A 19019-nucleotide genomic window follows, 5' to 3' on the forward strand; every position below is an offset into this window, starting at 1 on the left:
TTTCTTTCTCTCACCTCTCTGGCACCTCTTTATCAGATTTGTTGGCTGGCACCTTCTTATCGCACCTTCCAAACACTGCTGTTTCTGTCCTTGGCCCTAAAGCTCTCTGTACACTTTTTCCCTTGTGATCTCATCTAATATTGTGGATGAACATGCGTCCATATACCCGTGACTCCCAAGAGTGTATCTCCAATGTAGACTCTCCTCTGGGCTCAAAGCCTACATTTCCAACTGTCTACTTGATAGTTTAAATACCTAAATGTCTCAAAGGCATTTTAAGTTTACTAAATTCTCAGTCTCTCCCAAAACAAAATAGTGACTCAATCTACACAATTATTCAAGCCTGGGAGTAATCCTTAAGATCTCTGTCTTCCTTATCCCCCTACCCCAGACCCTACTTCCAGTTTAGCACTGAGTCCTGAGATTCCACCTCCAAAAGCTGTTTAAAATGTGTCAGCTTCTCTCCATTTCCACTAATACCACCACCAACATCTCTCACTTGAATGATTACAGTAGCTTCCCAATTGTCTCCCTAGTTCCACTCTCACTCCCTTCAAACCATTCCCCCTGGGGTAACCAGAATGAGCTCTTTAAAATATAACTTGAATAATACTCTCCTGCCTTAATACTTTAATAACTGTCTATTACTCTTAAGATAAACCTAATCTCTTTACCTTTGGCCTACAAAGGCTGCCATTGTTCCAGCTTCATCTGTACCCCTCTCCTTTCATCCTTCAGCCTCTTCTAGGAGAAAAACCATACAAGCCTTAGGGCTTTTCATTTCTCCCCTTTTCCCCACTGTTCATCTGGATTAATTCCACCGGTCCTTTGTTAATCAGACATCACTCAGATGTCTTCCCTGCATCCCCAATTCAAATTAAGTTTCCCGGCTTTTATCTCATTACAAATTGTATTTTTCCTTCATAGTTTTACTACATTTGGTAAATATATATTCATTTGGCTGTTGTCCAGTTTAATTGAGATATAATTGACAAGTTCATGTGATTGTTCATTTACTCTTTCCTGGATTGTAAACTCCAGAAGGGCAGAGCCAAGATCAGTATTGAATTTGCTGCCCCGCACCCCATCAGCCCATTTACATAGTGGTCTGGCACATAGCAGGTACAAAATTAATATTTGTTGAGTGAAGTGAATGAGTGAATTAAATGCTTGAGAACTCTGCCCTGTTCGCTAGGAGTAGCTTTAAATTTCTGCTTAAAATCTGGATAACTGCTGTTAAAGTTATCCAGGTGCCTCAGGTATTTCAGCCCATAGCCCTCTTTAAACCTCACCTGCCACTCTCCATCCTCCAATGTGTAGTTTTATGCCCATCCAAATATGCTTTGCTCTTGACAATGAGGCATCATGCTATACCCCAGACAATCACAGACCAAGTAAGAGAAGGATTGTGACATGGACTCTAAACGTGACTGCGTTTCCGTCCCAAGCCCAGAAAGTGACGCCGATGGCTCATAGCTCCATCAGGCGGGCAAGGTGCACCACTCTCCTCCCCCGCCCAGACTCCGGGGTTCCAACAACCACCTCCAGGAAGCTTCGGCTAGCATCTCAGCTCGTACCTTCCGTACAGCATGGCAGCCCCCGAAGGTGTCGCACACAGCAGTGCCTTCCGTACAACATGGCCGCCTACGAGATGCGCATTGCAGCCCCTCCCACCCGGCCACCGGAAGTTTCCATTTGAAACACAGGCGGCAGACCCGGGCAGCATTGCGGCAGTTGCCGTGGAGCGTCTTTTGAATCAGAGCGACAAAGACTGCGGACAGGAGCTGCTGGCGACTGGGTTCGGCTCTCCTGGGGCGGGGGCCTGGGCTGATGTGGAGGGCGGACGGGATAGGCTGGGAATGGAGGAATTTAACTATCCCGACTCCTCCCTGGAGCAGGGGCAGGTTGGGTCGCGCTCTCCCGGGCTCTTCACTTGCTGGAGAAGCGAAGTGGGGGCGGGGTGGAGAGAGAATGGCCCACCATGAGGTAACATTCACCTTGCACCTTCCAGGGCCCAGCCTTGCCGCTTCGTCACTATGACTAGCGTGGTTAAGACCGTGTACACACTACAGCCCGCCTCTGTGCTGAGCAGCGGCCCACCCGCAGGTGAGTATTCACGCCGCTCTCTGGCGGAGTTTGGAGGATCAAATCAGTGGCCCAGAGTAGGAGGCCTGGGCAGGGGAGAGGGCATTCCATCGGCTCTGACAACCTGCTAACTTCCCCAGAACCTGGCTGTCTAGGTTTATGATGGGAGTTACGGTAAGGGCAATGCAGTAGGATTTTAGACCCGCCCTGGGCCTCTACTCCCGCAAACCTAACCGTGCTGCCTTCGTTATTTTAAGCTGCTGATTGTTCCACAATATTGTTCCCATTAAACTAGGGATCTCTTTTTAAACTGTTAACCGTTTTATTTCCAGAGTTGGGCTATCTGGAGGGGGACTGGGTTTGTCGTCAGGGAGGAGAGAGTCATTTGAGAAGCAAAAAAGGGGGACAGTGCTAGGGTTTTCTACTATGTCTGGTTCACATTTGTATCTGCACAGTGTCTCTCGTATAGTACATTCTTAATAAACATTTGTTGAGTGAAAAGAGAGGGGGAGGGTCAGGCCTAGCTAGAACATTCGAGAAACGAGAAAAAATACATTTAAATTTTTTACTGCTTTCCCGTCCTGCTTTATGCTACTTGGCTTGTGGTTGAAAGTCATTGCCTAAAGTCAGCAGGTGTCCAGCTGCCTAATCTAGAGATTATAGCACAGAATAAGCTTCAAACATCAGATTTTGACGCAGCTGTTTAAGATCGCTTCTCAGTGACTCCATGCAGCTGGTTGATGCGCAGTAGCAGAATTGATCTGTGAAATAAATAGGCTTTTCTCTAAAGGCTTAGAGGGTTGTCCTGCTTATGTTGCCTCAGAACACTTGAATGATAATCCTGGCATTAAAAGAGCCTAGGAGTAGCTGGGAGATCAGGAGCCAAGTGTCATCTCCTACTGACTTTTCCTTAGAGCAGGGGTCACCAACCCCCAGTTCCAGTACGTGGCCTGTTAAGAACGGGGCTGCACAGCTCCACCTCAGATTATAAGGCATTAGATTCTCATAGGAAGACCAGTCCCTGGTGCCAAAAAAGGTTGACACCACTTAGAGCAGTGTCCCTCTGTCAGTGGGGAGTACTGGCTCTCCCCTGCCAAGCTGAAAATTTTCATCTCTTTGCTTTCTATCCCTGTTCGATCTTTATGATCGATCATATGTAACCTCAATAGTTTAACATTTTTAGGCCATCTCCCAGGTCTTTTGTTTTGATTTTGACCATAGATAGGTTGTTTTTAAGTTTTATTGTTTGTTTTTTATTACATTTATTGGGGTAACATTGGTTAATAACATTATATAAATTTCAGGTGAACCACTTTATAATACAACATCTATACTCTATTGTGTGCAAGCACCCAAAATCTAGTCTCCCTCTGTCACCATATATTTGACCCTTTTTGTCCTCCCCCTCTGGTAACCACCATTCTGTTGTTTGTATCTATGAATGTGGTTTTTTGTTTTGTTTGTTCATTTGTTGCTTTTTGTTTTATACCCCACATATGAGTAAAAGCATACAGTTCTTGTCCTTTTCCATCTGACTTATTTCACTTAGCATAGTACTCTCAGGATTCATCCATATTGTCACAAATGGCAGTGTTTCGTCTTAATGGCTGAATAGTATTCCATGGTATATATATATATATGTGCCACATCTTATTTATCCAGTCATCAGTCTAGGACACTTAGGTTGTTTCCATGTCTTGGCTATCGTAAGCAGTGCTGTAATGCATATAGGGGCACATATATCTTTACAAATAAATGTTTTCACATTTTTCAGATAGATACCCAGAAGAGGGTTACTGGGTTGTATGGTAGCTCTATTAATTTTTTGAGGAACCTCTGTACTTTTTTTTCATAATGGCTGTACCAGTTTACATTTCTACCAGCAGTGTACGAGGGTTTCCTTTTCTCCACATCCTCTCCAACACTTATATCTTGTCTTATTGACTATAGCCATTCTAACAGGTGTAAAGTGGTATTTCATTGTGGTTTTGGTTTGCATTTCCCTTATAACTAGTCACATTGAGGATCTTTTCATATATTTGTTGGCCATCTGTGTCTTCCTTGTAAAAGTGTCTATTCAGGTCCTCTGCCCATTTTTTAATAGGATTGTTCTTTGTTGTTGTTGAGTTGTCTGAGTTCTTTATATATTTCGGATTTAGCCCCTTATCGAAGGTATGATTTGCAAATATCTTTTCTCCTTCAGCTGGTTGCCCTTTTGTTGATGGTTTCTTTTGCTATGTAGAAGCTTTATCATTTTTGCTTTTACTTCCCTTGCCTTTGAAGTCAAGTTCACAAAACCCCTCTGGGACCAAGGTCCGTAAGTTTACTGTTTATATTTTATTTTATGCATTTTTTTATTTCAGATCTTATGCTCAAGTATTAAATTCATTGAGTTAATGGTATGAGATAGCAGTCTAGTTTCATTCTTTTGTATGTGGCTTTCCAGTTTTCCCAACACCACTTGTTGAAACTTTCCTTTCTCTATTGTATGTTTTGGGATCCTTTGTTGGAAATTTGTTGTCCATATATGCATGGGTTTATTTTGGGCTCTCATTTCTGTTACATTGGTCTGTATGTCTGTTTTTCTGCCAATACCATACTGTTTTTATTATTGTCACTTTGTAGTATAATTTGAAGTCAGGCAGTGTAATACCTCCAACCTTGTTCTTTTTTTCTCAGGATTGCTTTGGTACTGACCCAATCAATAATTGTTCAGTAGCATGTTGTTTATTCTTCACATATTTGTGGTTTTGCCAGGTTGCTACTTATAGTTAATCTCCAGTTTCATACTGTTGAGGTCAGAAAATATGCTTGGTATGATTTCAGTCTTCCTATATTTATTGAAACTAGTTTTGTGATTTATCCTTGAGAAAGTTCTGTGTGCATTTGAGACTGTGTATTGTGTTGTTTTGGGATGGAAAGTTCTGTAAATATCAATTAAGTCAGTGTATAATTCAAGACTGATATTTCTTTATTGACTTTCTGTCTGGAAGATCTATCCATTGCTGTGAGTGGGGTGTTCAGATCTACTGTAATTGCGTTTTTGTCAGTTACTTCCTTTAGGTCTGTTAGTAATTGCTATATATGTTTTCATGCTCCCAGGTCGAATGTATATATTAATATATATTAATATATATATTAATATATATATTCTTGATAAATTGCCCACTTTATAATTATAAAATGTTCATCTTTGTTTCTTGTTACCTTTTTTATCTTGAAATCTATTTTGCTTGATATAAGTACTGCTACACCTGATTATTTCTCTGGATGCCATTTGCTTGGAATATTCTCTTCCACCCTTTCACTTTAAGCCTATGTTCATCTTTGGAGCTGAAATGAGTCTCCTGCAGGCACTATATAGTTTGGTCTTATTTTTTAATCCATCTTGCTACTCCGTGCTTTTTGATTGGTGAGTTCAGTCCATTTACATTTATGGTGATTATTGATATATGAGGATTTATTTTCTCTTTGTTTTTTGTTGTTGTTTTCTGTTTGTTTCTTTTTCCTTGTGATTCTGTTTGCTCTTTTAGTTTGGTTTTCTATGATTTCTGATTTTTTCCTCTTTTTATATTTTATGTCTCAGCTCTGGATTTTTATTTTGTATATACCGTTAAGTTTGTGTAAAATGTTTCATACATACAATGGTCCTTCTTCTGATTACCTCTTATCTTTATTCACCTGTACCCGTTCCTTTTCCTCCTCCCTTTTTATGATTTTATTGTCACAAATTGTCTCTTTTTATGTTGTGCTTTTGTTACCAAATTGCAGTAGTTATAGCTATTTTTCAATGCCCTTTTTCCTCTCTTTAAACTTGATAATTGTTTATTCTATTTTGAAGTAGAGTTGCAATTTTCTGTTAGTCATCTTACTCAAAAGTTTCGTAAATGTTTGTCTTTTTGTTTCTGGTAAAACAGCTCCTTTCAGCATTTCTTGTTAATGCAGGTCTTGTGATGGTAAATTCTCTAAGCTTTTGTTTGTCTGGGAAAGCCTTTATTTCTTCTTCTCTAAAGGATAACTTTGCTGGATATATTATCCTTGGCTGCTGGTTCCTTTCTTTCAGTATTTTAAATAGTTATCTCTCTCCTGGCTTGTAATATTTCTACTGAAAAAAAATCTGATGATAATCTAACAGGGTTTCCTTTGTAGATTACAGTATTTTTTCCCCCGGCTGCCTTGAGATTTTTTTTTTTTTTTTTTTTTTTGTCATTAATTTTTTACATCTTGGAGAAGGCCTTTTTTGTTGATATAATTACATGTTTTGTTAGCTTCCTCTGGCCTAAAGTGTTGTTCTTTCCATAGGCTTGGGAAATTCTCATCAATTATTTCTTTGAGTAAACTCTCTGTTCCCTTCTCCCTCTTCTTGTTCTGGCATTCCCATTATCTTTATGTTTCTCTTTGTAATGGAATTGGATGGCTCTTGTAGAATTCTTTCATTTTTTTTCCTTTCAACTCTTAGTTCTCTCCTTTATATATCACTTCTAGGTTTCAACTCTAGAAGCTGAACTCTAGAATTTCTGTTTGGTTCTTTTTTATAGTTTCAGTCTCTTTGGTAAGTTACTCCATTTGTTCATTGCTTTTTTTCTGGAACTCATTGAGTTGCCTTTCTGAGTTCTCTTGTATTTTGTTGAACTTCTTCATAACTGCAATCTTAAATTCTCTGTCATTTAAGTCACAGTCTTCCGTGACTTTGACTTTGGTTTCTAGAGACTTTAACATTTTCTTTCTGTGCTCCCATGTTACCTTGGTTATTTATGGTATTTGATGAATTGTTTCCTCTGTACATTTGAGTTAGTGAACTCTTTTCTTGTTTAGATACTGTTTTGCTCTCAATTATTCAGGAGGTTGATAGGTAGGGTACTGTCTTTTGGTGGTGTTATAGGGTAATTTTTTTTCTCTTACCTGCACTATTTGCACCACTTGGATCATGGTGGAGCAGTGTCGCTGCAGTTAAGGAAAATGCTGCATACCCACTGGGATGGTGGGTGTCCCCTCTGTGACCAGGAGACCTCAGTTATGGGATATCACCACTGTGGTGAGGAGAATGCGACAAGCGATAGAGAACTGGTTTTGCAAATTCCCAGCACAGCCTTCTTCTCACTAGTGGTCACTGGCCCTGCTGTGTTTTTGGAGGCCTCTACATTGCCTCTACCTGGTTCCGATGGGGTGAGGGGGGGGTGGGCAAGGGAGACAACTGATTTCATGGTTCCTCCCCTCCTCTCTGTGTCACAGCTGTACTGTTTAAGGCTTCCCAGCCACCTCTATATGGGTCTTCCACAATGGGAAGAGGGGAAGGGAGATGCCTTTCCCCAGAGAAACACTGCTTCTGCCCCTTTTACACTACAGGCTGTAGTGAACACTGCAACCTGACTTCCCCACTGCTACCACACTCACTGGAGCCATGGTGAGCACTGGATGGTAACTGCCAACACAATCCTTCCCCCCATTCTGCCTCCCCTACTCGTTCCATTATGCCCACTTTCAGATGCCCCAATGCGTGGATCTTTCAGGTGTGTTTGTGTGTTGAGCAGGGGATCCTTGGGTGAGTTATAGTTGTCCGACTTGTAAATTTAAGGTAAGAAACAAAGAAGCCTTCTTACTCAGCCATGATGCTGATGTTACTTCAAGTTTTAGTTTTTTATAGGTAACATATACACATGTAAAAAAATCCAAAGTTAGAAAACAATATCAGTGAAAAACAAGTCCACTTCCATTTCTTGAACATCAGCCATCCAATTTCCTTCCTAGCAGCTTTCATTTTATTAATTTAGCAGTCTATTAAATCCTGCTAAATTTGTCCTACAATGCAATCCTTAGGTTCTAGTAAATACGAATTACTGGAACTAATTCCAGTCAATGAAGGATGTTAATTTTGATCAATTTACTAATAATACCTTTGTACATGAGAAAGATTTGGTTTTATGGAGAGAGGAGAAGATAGATACATTCTCCCAGAGTTACCTTTTGCTTCAGACAGAAACCTCAAAAAGAACTCTTTTAATATTTGCTTTGTGGGTAAGAGTATGGAAAATAGGTGTAAGTGCCCAGTGAGTATACCTATAAATGAAATGATCTGTCAGCCCGAGAAATTGTATTTATTCTAAACTGTTGTGCAATTAGAGTAATCAAAATAAAATCTTTGTCAAATACAAATACAAAATTTTCTAATCCCTGTGATCTGGTGCTTTGTACCTCATTTCTTCAACTTAATTTCATTGTTTTGGGTCCTTATTTAGGTTAAGCTTGAAGGTGCCATTTTATAGTCAACAAAGTGAAAGTTAGTGTAAACTAGAAAAGTGTGTTTGTGAATGGGCGGGGAGGCAGGTGCATGCTTGACTCCAAAACAAGTTACTACTTGAATGTGGTATGGAATATAAATGGTGCAAAGTCATTGTGCAGTGAAGGGCAGCATAAGAGCTAGGGAGAGAATAATCTCTGGGGAAGAAGGGTGTCATGGCAGGGCTGTTTCTCTGGTTGTCTGGCAATAGCCTAGCAAGAAGATGAGAACAGAATGCCAAATAGAGAACCTCTAAACACAATAATGGATAAACATTAAAAGGCCTCATAGTAAAGGCAATCAGCATGGAAGTGGGAAAGAAGACTAGAGGTAGTTTGAGATGGTCTGTGAAACAACCCAAGCAGGTATTGAACCTCTCTATTAGTATGCTAGATGCTCTCTTAAGCACTAGGGATACAGAGACATTTTAGAGTAGTTAGGGAGACAGTCTGGTTAAAACAACTAAGCAGTAGTTAAAAGAGAAACTCAAAGGAGCTTGAGAGTAGCCTTAGGAGAGCGTGCAGAGTGTTTAGGAGCTTAACAAGGTTTTCGGATTCCACTGGTGTTTGATGAAGGATTCAGCTAACTTCCCCACTTCTTATATCAGCCTCCACTTTCACATTTATACGTCTGGTCATTCAGTTTGATATGTCATCCAGCTTTTAGCTACTTTTAAACACTACACTGTCACATTTAGCATAGATGTCTTCTGAATTAATATTCACAAATTGAGATTGGCCAGAATGAAATACAGGTTTCTAATCGCTTAGAATGGAGTGCTGTTTATTATAGAGTTAAAGCTGTTGGGTCACAATGCTTGAGGTTTCACCATCCTATTTTCCATTGTAGACGCACAAGCTCGAGCCACTTCTAAGAGCCTGTTACCTGTTAAGTCCAAAGAAGTCGATGTTTCCAGACTTCTTCATTCAGGAAGTTCAGAGAATGATGTTACAAAAATCATCAAATCAAGACGAGACAAGGGGTGAGTCAGATCATTGGTATCCAGTTAGAACATCTTGGTAGAAATTGCTCAGTACCAAGAATTAGAAAATAGAGTTTTTGAGAGCACAAGACACCTGAACAATTAGCCTGTAGTCATTGACCCAGATTAGTGCAGCATTGCTGACAAGTTCGTCAGGACCCTGTAGGTTGATTAGCTCTGAAGAGGCACAGCAAAGGTTATGATAAGAAATATTCTTTCTTACCACTTGCTCTGAGTATACAAATAGCGTTATTGTGATCAAACAACAGCCCTAAGTGGGTGTCATGGTGAGTAGGGGCTAGTTGTTAATCTATGTTGCTGGTCTGAGCACAGTCTGGTCCAGTGTGTGTGTGTGTGTCCCTCCACCCAGTGCTCAGTCCCCACATAAGTGAGGTTGACATGAGATAGCCACGCTATTTTGAGCATGTTGTTGAAGTGGTCAGGAGGGGAGCTCATTCCTTATTAATAAGCCTTTTTCAATTGCCTGGACCAAAACAAAAGTTCGTGGGCCCTCAGAGCTTCTTAAGCTTGTGCTTTTTGCATTGTATGTAGTCTCTGTTTTTTCCCTCAAAAAACTAGGCTCTTTGTTCTGCTTTCTTCACAACACACCTAACAACATACTGTGATTCTCTGGTTGATTCCTTTATTGTTGTTTTTAATTGAGATATAATTGGCATACAGCATTATAGTTTCAAGAGTATATAATAATGATTCACTATTTGTATATATTGCAAAATGATCACCATAATAAGTCAACATCCTGATTTCTTTGTTTTTGCTTCTCTAGTCAGGTGAAAGCTGCAGATATTGCCATCAAGAAGAACGTCAAAAAGAGGTGAACATCAGGATAAGTGAAATTTGGCCACCATTTTAGGGTAGTGGATCTCAAGTACATCAGAATCATTCCTGGACTTGTTTAATGCATTACAATCTGGGTGCTACCCTGGAAATCTGAATGGGATTTTCAGGGGTGAGGCACAGCCAGGTTTGAGAAACACTGTCAGAGCAAGGTCAGTGATGCTACAGTCTTAAGTGCCAGACAAAAGCTTTTTGGGCTCCACACCAGGACCACTACTGACCAGAAATTTAGCCCAGCTATGTCCCATCGCTAGGAGTGTGAAACCTTCAGGATAGGAGGGTCTGCATGTGGTTAGTGATTTCAAGATGATGTTTCTGGTGGTGGTACAGGTGCTGGTGAAGGCAAAATCCTGGAGAAGGGTCCATCTTTCTCTTTTTGAGGACCATTGGACATTTTGCAGTCCTGAATAATATAAGCTGAAAAGTTTGTGGAAATACTTTCTAATTCCACATCTGGGCATGTCTTAAAAGTTCTGAAAACAATGCTATCAAGAAGGACATTGAGGATTTTGAAAAAAAGTTTAATATTCATGATGATAATGACTATTATTTATGTATCAGTAGCTGTGCTCAGAATTGTACATGTAATTCTTATCCTTCACAATAATAATATGAGATGTAGGTATTATCCTAATTCTAGAAATGAGGAAACAGCCTCAGAAAGGTTATGCAGCTCACTGAAGGTCATATACTACTATGTAATGAAGCCAAGATTTGAACCCCTGTTGGTGAGACTCCATAACCCATACTCTTAACCCCTCTATGTCTTCATGTAAGAACAATTATCATTACAGCTACAAACCACCGAGTAAGCAGAAATCAGAGGAAGAGCTCAAGGATAAGAACCAGCTCTTAGAGGCTGTCAACAAGCAGTTGCACCAGAAGTTGACTGAAACTCAGGTAAGAGACCCACTGGACCTCTGCATCAGCTGCACTGGGTGCTGCATGTGGAATCCCGAGGGACAGCCCCCCAGGTGGGAGCAAGCTTGTAATGCCCAGATGCCCAAGAGCAGAGATTGAAGACACCAGGCTCATGCCGTGGCTGTCCAAGAGCAAGGGAAGTTAAGACCACCCCTAAGGAGTGGGACAGGCCTGATCTGTCTACATGGCACCCCAACAGGGAGAGCTGAAGGACCTGACCCAAAAGGTGGAGCTGCTGGAGAAGTTCCAGGACAATTGTCTGGCAATTTTGGAGAGCAAGGGCCTCAACCCAGGTAATAAACAGCACATGGTGCCCTTCAAAGGAATCAGTGCACATGCCCCCTCCTGTACTATATATCAGGAATTCAGCATGGGAGCAGCTGGCCCAGTCAGTGAAGGGGTTGCCTAGCAAAGCCCTAAAGATTTTGGGGAGCTCCTTTTTGTTCTCTTGTGATATTGATTGTGCCTGACCAACAGAATTTCAGTGGTCATGAGAGGATTATTGCTTTCTTAACAGAACACTGTATACCATTCGTTTGGTGCCAAAAAGTATGACCTTGCAAATTAGACCAGAAATATTTTATTTCTTTCAAGGAAGAGAAAATACAGGTAACTTTCCCAGGTGAGGCGAGAGAGATGATACTGTTTCAAGGGTTCCTAAACTGGGTTAATCAGCAGAATCACAGTGGTTAAAATGTAATTCCGGTTCTTACTCTGTCCCTTTACAGAGTCTATAGCAAAGAAGACTGTAAGAGGGCCTTGGGCTGAGTCGAGGGGCCTAAGATTGCCCAGGGAAGGGGCCCAGGCTTCTTCGAATTAAGTGCCGGAGCCAGCCGGCTAAAGTCAATCAGTACCTGAAAGAGGGGGGTGAAGCCTAAGGGTAAAAAGAGAAGACAGGAAAGATCTTTCCGGGAGGGCATATAGTCAGAGCTGCAGCCCCGAGTTTATTTAGCATAGCCTTTTTATGTGATTCTTGAATACCATAATCAATCACCACGTTACCATAGCAAAGCACACCATACATATCTAAAACAATGCTTGTCAATTACATAAGATCCTCGATGTTCTTGTTTCCATGGTAGTGTAACATTCCATAATCTTAAAAGGTGACTTTATGAGGCTTACCAAGGTGACCATTGTTTTAAACTCATCAGCCATAGCATGGCTTTTAGCTGCGTGACTTCTTCAGTGCCTCATAATGGCTTCTCAAAATGGCTCCCGACAATTAAGGAATGTTTTAAGGCCTGAGAAAGCTTTTAAAAATAGTTTTGTGTTTTGTAAACAAAAAAATCCAACCTATACTTTTCCTTTGGAGCAATTTTCTGTTGAGCTAAGGAGAAAGCAGAATGAATTTTGGGTGGCCATATGCAAACCTAGAGAGGAAGAAAGTCAGATGTAGCTCTGGAGAGCAGGCATGGATGACCCTGCCAAGGTGAAAAAGGGGAAGAGGGAGCAGCTACGTGGAGAACTTTCCCTCGTGAAAACTCCTGTGCTTGTTCTGGAGGGGTTTTATTTTATGTTTAAGTACAGCTCCCAAAGCAAGGCTGACCTTGTTGTCTCCATCCGTTTTAGGCAGTGAGACCCTGACATCACAGCAGGAATCCACCACGGATCACACGGACTCTATGGTGAGGGCATGGGTGCGAGTGAGCAAGGGCCAAGTGACTGTTGGGCTCTGCAACTTTAAGATCTCTGCCATATTGCCATATGCTCAGTAGACCCCAAGAAGCAGCCTTTGGTTAGCCAGGATAGTGGAAGAGGAGCAATGAATGTGTACTCAGAATAGCTTATTTTACTTGGCAGGTGACTTTGTGCTTACAAAATATGAGTGAGTCTGAGTTGAAAACACACTACTTTAAAACACATAATAGGATGGACCTGTATAGATAGCTTTCTGGTTTCTCTATTCTATTCTACACTTTAACCAATTTTTCTCCTTATTCCTTTGCTGAAAACTGTATGATGCAAAGGTCCAGCTTGAATTTACATTTGGCTCCTTCTTGGTTCGTTCCCTGAAGTAGGAAAGTAATTGTTTGAGATGAACATTTTTTGAGCTTCTATTATCTCTTCTCCAAGATCAGTTGTCATTTTAGAATCATAGAATACCAGATATGGAAGCCTTCCTCAGCTCTCCTAGGTTATTAGTCACACCTTCAATGGCTACTATGTTTTATTCATATTGCCTTGTAGCAGAGCCAATGGAAGTGGGGTAATCTGTCCATCCAGTGAACTGAGTTTCTCTATAGGGTGCCCAGCAGACAGCCCAGCATTGCCAGAGCCAGCTGGCTAAAGTCAATCAGTACCTGAAAGAGGGGGGTGAAGCCTAAGGGAAAAAAGAGAAGACAGGAAAGATCTTTCCGGGAGGGCATACAGTCAGAGCTGCAACCCCGAGTTTATTTAGCATAGCCTTTTTATGTGATTTTTGAATACCGTAATCAATCACGTTACCATAGCAAAGCACACCATACATATCTAAAACAATGCTTGTCAATTACATAAGATCCTACATGTTCTTGTTTCCATGGTAGTATAACATTCCATTACCTTACAAGGTGACTTTGTGAGGCTTACCAAGGTGACCATTGTTTTAAACTCATCAGCCATAGCATGGCTTTTAGCTATGTGACTTCTTCAGTGCCTCATAATGGCTTCTCAAAATGGCTCCAGACACAGCACGTGTGATTGGATGCTCAGCAAATGACTGAACAGAAGAGATGTTAGCAATCATTTAATTTCTCCTTTCATTCAAAGAGACTGGTTTATATGAAGAAAATGTTCACATTTCAATAAAGATTTGTAACTACATTGTACTTTCCTCTTAGTTGCTGTTAGAAACTTTGCAAGATGAGCTGAAGCTTTTTAATGAAACCGCCAAAAGGCAGATGGAGGAGTTACAGGTGAGACAGACATTAGCTAATACCATTGAGCTAATCTAACAAGTTCACCCTGAGGCAAGATTATCATTTCATACCACAATAGGTAGATCTGTGGAGGGTTCGTTCTTATTTATTTGTTTGTTTGTTTGTTTTTACAATGAGGTATAGAGCCCAACCAAGATGGAAAAGAATGTTTTTAATAAATTATTTTGTAATAATTTTAGTTTTACAGAAAAGTTGCAAAGATAACACAGAGAATTGAATTCACTGAATATTACTATCTTATGGTACATTTGTCAAAACTAAGAAACCAACATTGATGCATTACTATTAACTAAATTCCAAGACTTCATGTGATTTCACCAATTTATTTTTTCAACAATTTTTATTTTTCTGCTCTAAAGACTTAGAAATGTTCACATCTGCAGGGCATGAGGCAACATGGAACATACTAGGTTGCTCAGAGTTGAAAGTTGAGACCTGTGTGAAATCTAGGCTATGGAAACTTTATACCTCATGGAAACCTGTAATAGAAAACCCAGCTTCTTGGGTCTGGATTGCTTTGGGTTGCTTGGGTGAATCATGGGATATAAAACTGAATCCTAGAGGATTTCATCATTCCAGTTTAGATATAAGAGTCTGTAGTAGAAAGGGACAGTTCCTAAAATCACAGATAAAACAAAACTAAGATAGAAAATAGGTCAGTATTCCTGTGTTCTTTCTCAGTGGAATAGAAGCATAATGTTCTTTCCCGGGGTGAGGGGGGAGTCAAAGCTTTGTGTGTTTTGGGGTTTTTTTGTTTGTTTGTTTGTTTATTTTTCTTCTTGAATATCTTTCCAAATTCAGGCTTTAAAAGTAAAGTTGAAGATGAAAGAAGACGAGAGGGCTCGGTTCCTAGAACAGCAGACCTTGTGTAACAGTCAAGTAAATGATTTTACAACAGCTCTTGAGGAAATGGAGCAGCTATTAGAAATGTGATAAAAAGCAAGTGGCCACTTGGCTCCCTCATAAACTCTTAGAGGAAGCCACGAAAAGGACATCTGCCTCTTGGTCTTCTAGGACTCACCATCCGCAGAATGAAAAGTTTCTGCAGTAGAGTTAAGGACAGTTTATGCCGGAGTGGTGGTTCCTCTTTTAAACAAGTGTTCACAACCTTCAGATTGGTCAGCTCTTCTGAACCTCACATGCACGTATTCAGCTCTACAAGAGGGGGGACTGGAACCTTGGATCAACTCCTAAGCAACAAAACGGCACACCATTAGAACCAAGAGACTAAACCAGCCACAGCCAGAAGATCCAAAACTTCACATTCGGATGTGTGGGAAGAAACCCCTAACCCCTAATTGTACAGTGGAGCACAGGTGCTCCACAGGAGACATCGTTAAGGAGCCATGCTGTTCTCTTCTAACTTGGAACACATTCTTTTCTTTCTTGGTTGGGCTCTATACCTCATCGTAAATTTATGAACATGAAGTTACTTGAAATGGCTTAATAAATGGGGTAAAGGTATAGATAGCAATAACACCTACCTGAAACAATACACCATGGAGCTTTTAATCTAAAATCACTTCGGTTTTTTTATAAAGTACTACTTTTAAAATAAATATTTCTGTCACTATTCGGATTACAACATTGAGAGATGAAAATAGGCTTTTAACCTAAAAATGTTCACTGAATACTATTGAGCTAATCTAACAAGTTCATGACTGATTTTACCCAGAATATTTTTCTTCCACTCATTAAGTACTCTGTGCTTACTCACCTGCTCCACCCCTACACCATCTTCCAGGAATATTAGTCTTCTGAGGGTATTCCCTGTTGTGGCAGTGGGTGCCAGAATCTGTCCACCAAGTTTGTGGCACTAGCTGCCTGTGTTCTCCTTCATTCCTCGGCATGGTTATGTACCTGCTATTTGCTTTACACAGCCAACCGTGCGTGGACCTGGCCCCCATGGATCCTTAACCAGGCCGACCCTCCTGGTTTACCAAAGGCACGACCTGGTTTCTTAGTGAAACCAGGCAGGCTTTGGCTTTGGCCAAGGCCCATTTTTTTCTGCACCTCCCAGGTTTTCTTCACCTAATTCCCCCCACCATTCAGCATTACTGTGGCTACCCAGAGCCATGCCAACAAGCCAAGTAATGCTCCCAGCCTAGCTTAACAGGGCTGAAATTCTTAGCCTTCACACACAAACATTCATGCAGTTGGTTATGTCCCAAATACTTTGAGGTGGAAACCCAGCTAATTCTTGCCAGTAAGAAGGGCCGAATGGTTTTTTTTTCCTACCTATTTCCAGGATGTTTATAGTTTAAAAGATAGTTCACCCAAATGAATTTTTTTAAAGAACTAATTTGTTTTAAGTGATTTATGAATCAGGCAGCATCCTATCTAGCAAATAGAAGGGCAGTCCCCCAAGTAAATTTTTAATTGCCCTTTCTGGCCCCTGCCATAAGTTCTACTTCCTTCTTGGAGAGTCAAAAACTCAGTTGTGGGATCCTCACCTCCTTATCGTGCCTCCCTAGTTAACTCCTAGGAATGTATCTCAATGTCTTGTTACCCATCTTTCCCAATGTAGAGACCCTGTTTGTTCTCTCATGGCCTGGTCTCACCAAGAGGCCATTGCCTCACAGTTCGACTTTGTGCCACCAGCCAGCATTTGTGCATCCTTGCCTTTTATTCCTTCCAACCTCTACTGCTCCATCTGCCTATTATACATGTAACTGTGTTCTGGGTGTTTAATCTGATCGGGAGCCTGACCAAATTTATACATAAACTCAGCAGATAGCAATTTGCACCCTCTACTTTGCTGGATTCTATAGGAAACTTTATGTAGCATGACGTTCTTAACCTCAAAGATGCTTACAGTCTATTTGGTGAAACAAAATGTGCAGGTAATATACAAGTTAAATAACAAAAAATACAATAGGCTGTGTGATGATAGTTGTATCCTATAGGAGTTAATAAACTATGGGCTAGTTTGCTTGAGGAAGGCTTGATGGAGGTAGAATGGGATTGAAGGAAAAGTAACATTTGGAAAGGCCAGCTAGAAAGTTGAGGGCCTTCCAGGTTGGTGAACACATGGATATTTGAGGAGAGTGGCATGGTCAGAGAGGGCATGTCCTGTCCCCACATGCACATCTCTTACATCTGGCTGTTTCTGAGTTATATCCTTTTATGATAAACTGGTAATCTAGTAAAAATGTTTTGCCGAGTCTGTGGTGCTCTAGCAAATTAATCAAACCCAAGGAGGGGATCATTGAAACCTCTAGGGATAAAATAAAATGAAAGATTGAAGAAAAAAGAAAAGGGAATATCCAGTTATAGAACCGAGTAAGAATACTGGTTGGGCTTGTTGAGAGGGTTCAGATGAGAGGGGTTCGTTTATGTCCAACACTTAATTGAGCACTTGTAATATGCCATATGTGATGTTTATGTTTCTCCTTATGTACATTCTCATATAATCCATTACAATTATTAAAGGTAAGCCCTATTGCTTCTCTGTACAGCTGGGGAGATATGCTTGGAGAAGTTAAGTTGATTCTCCCAAGGTTAAACAAGCAAGTATTGGAGAAAAATTTGAGCCAGGGAATAATGGGAGGGTTTGGCTGGGGTGGGGGTGGGGGTGGGGGTGGGGGTGGGACATATATGGTGTTACCAGAAGTTTCGAAGAACTTGAATGCCAGGCTAAGAAGTATAGGTCTTTATCATCTCAGGCCAGAGGTTTCCAAACTTTCTCAGTTCATGATGCTGCTAGTATCTCAGTAATATTTTTTGACACACCGAAAGAAATACCTAACAGTTCTACTCCAAGTAGTTATATCCAGACAATAAGTACTTATATCCTAAAAATTGAATACTTGTTTGAAAAGTAATACACAAATCTAAAGAAAAAATTGTTTATATATTTCATTGTTAAATAACTACACTTATTTACTAATGGGACGTTGGGCACTGCTTAATTTCTCAAACCTTAGAATCAAATTGGATGTTACTGCCTTCATTCCCCTGTTTGACATTAAAAGGAATGTGGTGTGATCTAATATTGAAACTGACCTACTTCAAGCTAAGTAGTTCACATGTTATCTAAGAGATGTCAAGTATCACTGATTCCCCCAAAAGTTTAAAATATCCCATGGCATTCTTGTGAGTTTGCTGCCCAAAGATGCCTGGGAACCACAACTCTAGGCAATAAGGAATCACTGAGACATTTTGAGCAGACATTCGTCATAATGAATGTTTTAGAAAAATGAATCTGGCATTGATTGGTGTTAAAGATAGATGGCAGTGTGAAAAAAACAAAAATACCAACCTTGAAAATTAACAGACATAGCCAGTTTAGTCATATGAACAACGCTTAATTTAGCTTATTGTACAAGACTAACTTGACCTGGGTCATTTCTTGCTTGTTTTAGGAAATTATAAGCAAAACGTGAACTATTTCTCAAGGTTGACATAAGATAACCACTGAAAGTTCTAATATAACCAGTCACTGTGAAGAATAAACAGTCGCTGCATTTGTAACCGTAGAACCAACTCAAAGTGGTCCTATCCTTTTTCTAACAAAATACTGAGTTGTCTTTCAGTCAGCAGACCAAAACAGCAAGTCACAGCCAGAGCAAGCGCAGAGGAGAGAACTTTGACCAGCTACATCCGGAGCCAAAGTTTCATCCCCCTCACAGAGCCGAAGGACTAGGACATGACCGGAAATGAGGAAACTTTTGCAGAAAAAGGGTCTGTTGTGCAAGATCTGGTGTAAAAGCCTCTTACCATATTTTATCATAAATGGCCAAGTCCCAAAGCTCTCCAAGCCAAACCTGAACCACCAGTGATGCATACCAGCAGTCCCCGCTAACCCCTAACCCTCAATCTTTGCCTTTAAAACCTTTCATTACAAGCCATTGGGGTATTCAAGTTTTAAGCGATAGCTTCCCATTCTCCTTGGCACCTTGCAAATAAAACAGCTTTAATTTCTCCATTGCAAACCTTGATGTTCAGTGTTTGGTTTTGCTGCACATTGGCCAAG

At 40.6% G+C, this 19019-nt stretch overlaps 1 protein-coding gene across 1 annotated transcript; it reads left to right on the forward strand.

Annotated features, from left to right (window-relative positions):
• The first annotated feature begins 1589 nt into the window (after positions 1–1589).
• On the forward strand, positions 1590–17499 carry KNSTRN (kinetochore localized astrin (SPAG5) binding protein). Its single transcript, XM_036239542.1, has 9 exons — positions 1590–1798; positions 2012–2106; positions 9212–9344; positions 10132–10179; positions 10997–11102; positions 11323–11416; positions 12696–12751; positions 13946–14020; positions 14846–17499. Exons 1-9 carry the CDS (start codon positions 1590–1592, stop codon positions 14975–14977), a joined length of 948 nt encoding a protein of 315 aa, XP_036095435.1. The 3' UTR covers positions 14978–17499.
• The last annotated feature ends 1520 nt before the right edge of the window (positions 17500–19019 follow it).

This window comes from Rousettus aegyptiacus, unplaced genomic scaffold (assembly GCF_014176215.1).
Source record: "Rousettus aegyptiacus isolate mRouAeg1 unplaced genomic scaffold, mRouAeg1.p scaffold_m13_p_3, whole genome shotgun sequence".
Taxonomy (NCBI): Eukaryota; Metazoa; Chordata; class Mammalia; order Chiroptera; family Pteropodidae; genus Rousettus; species Rousettus aegyptiacus.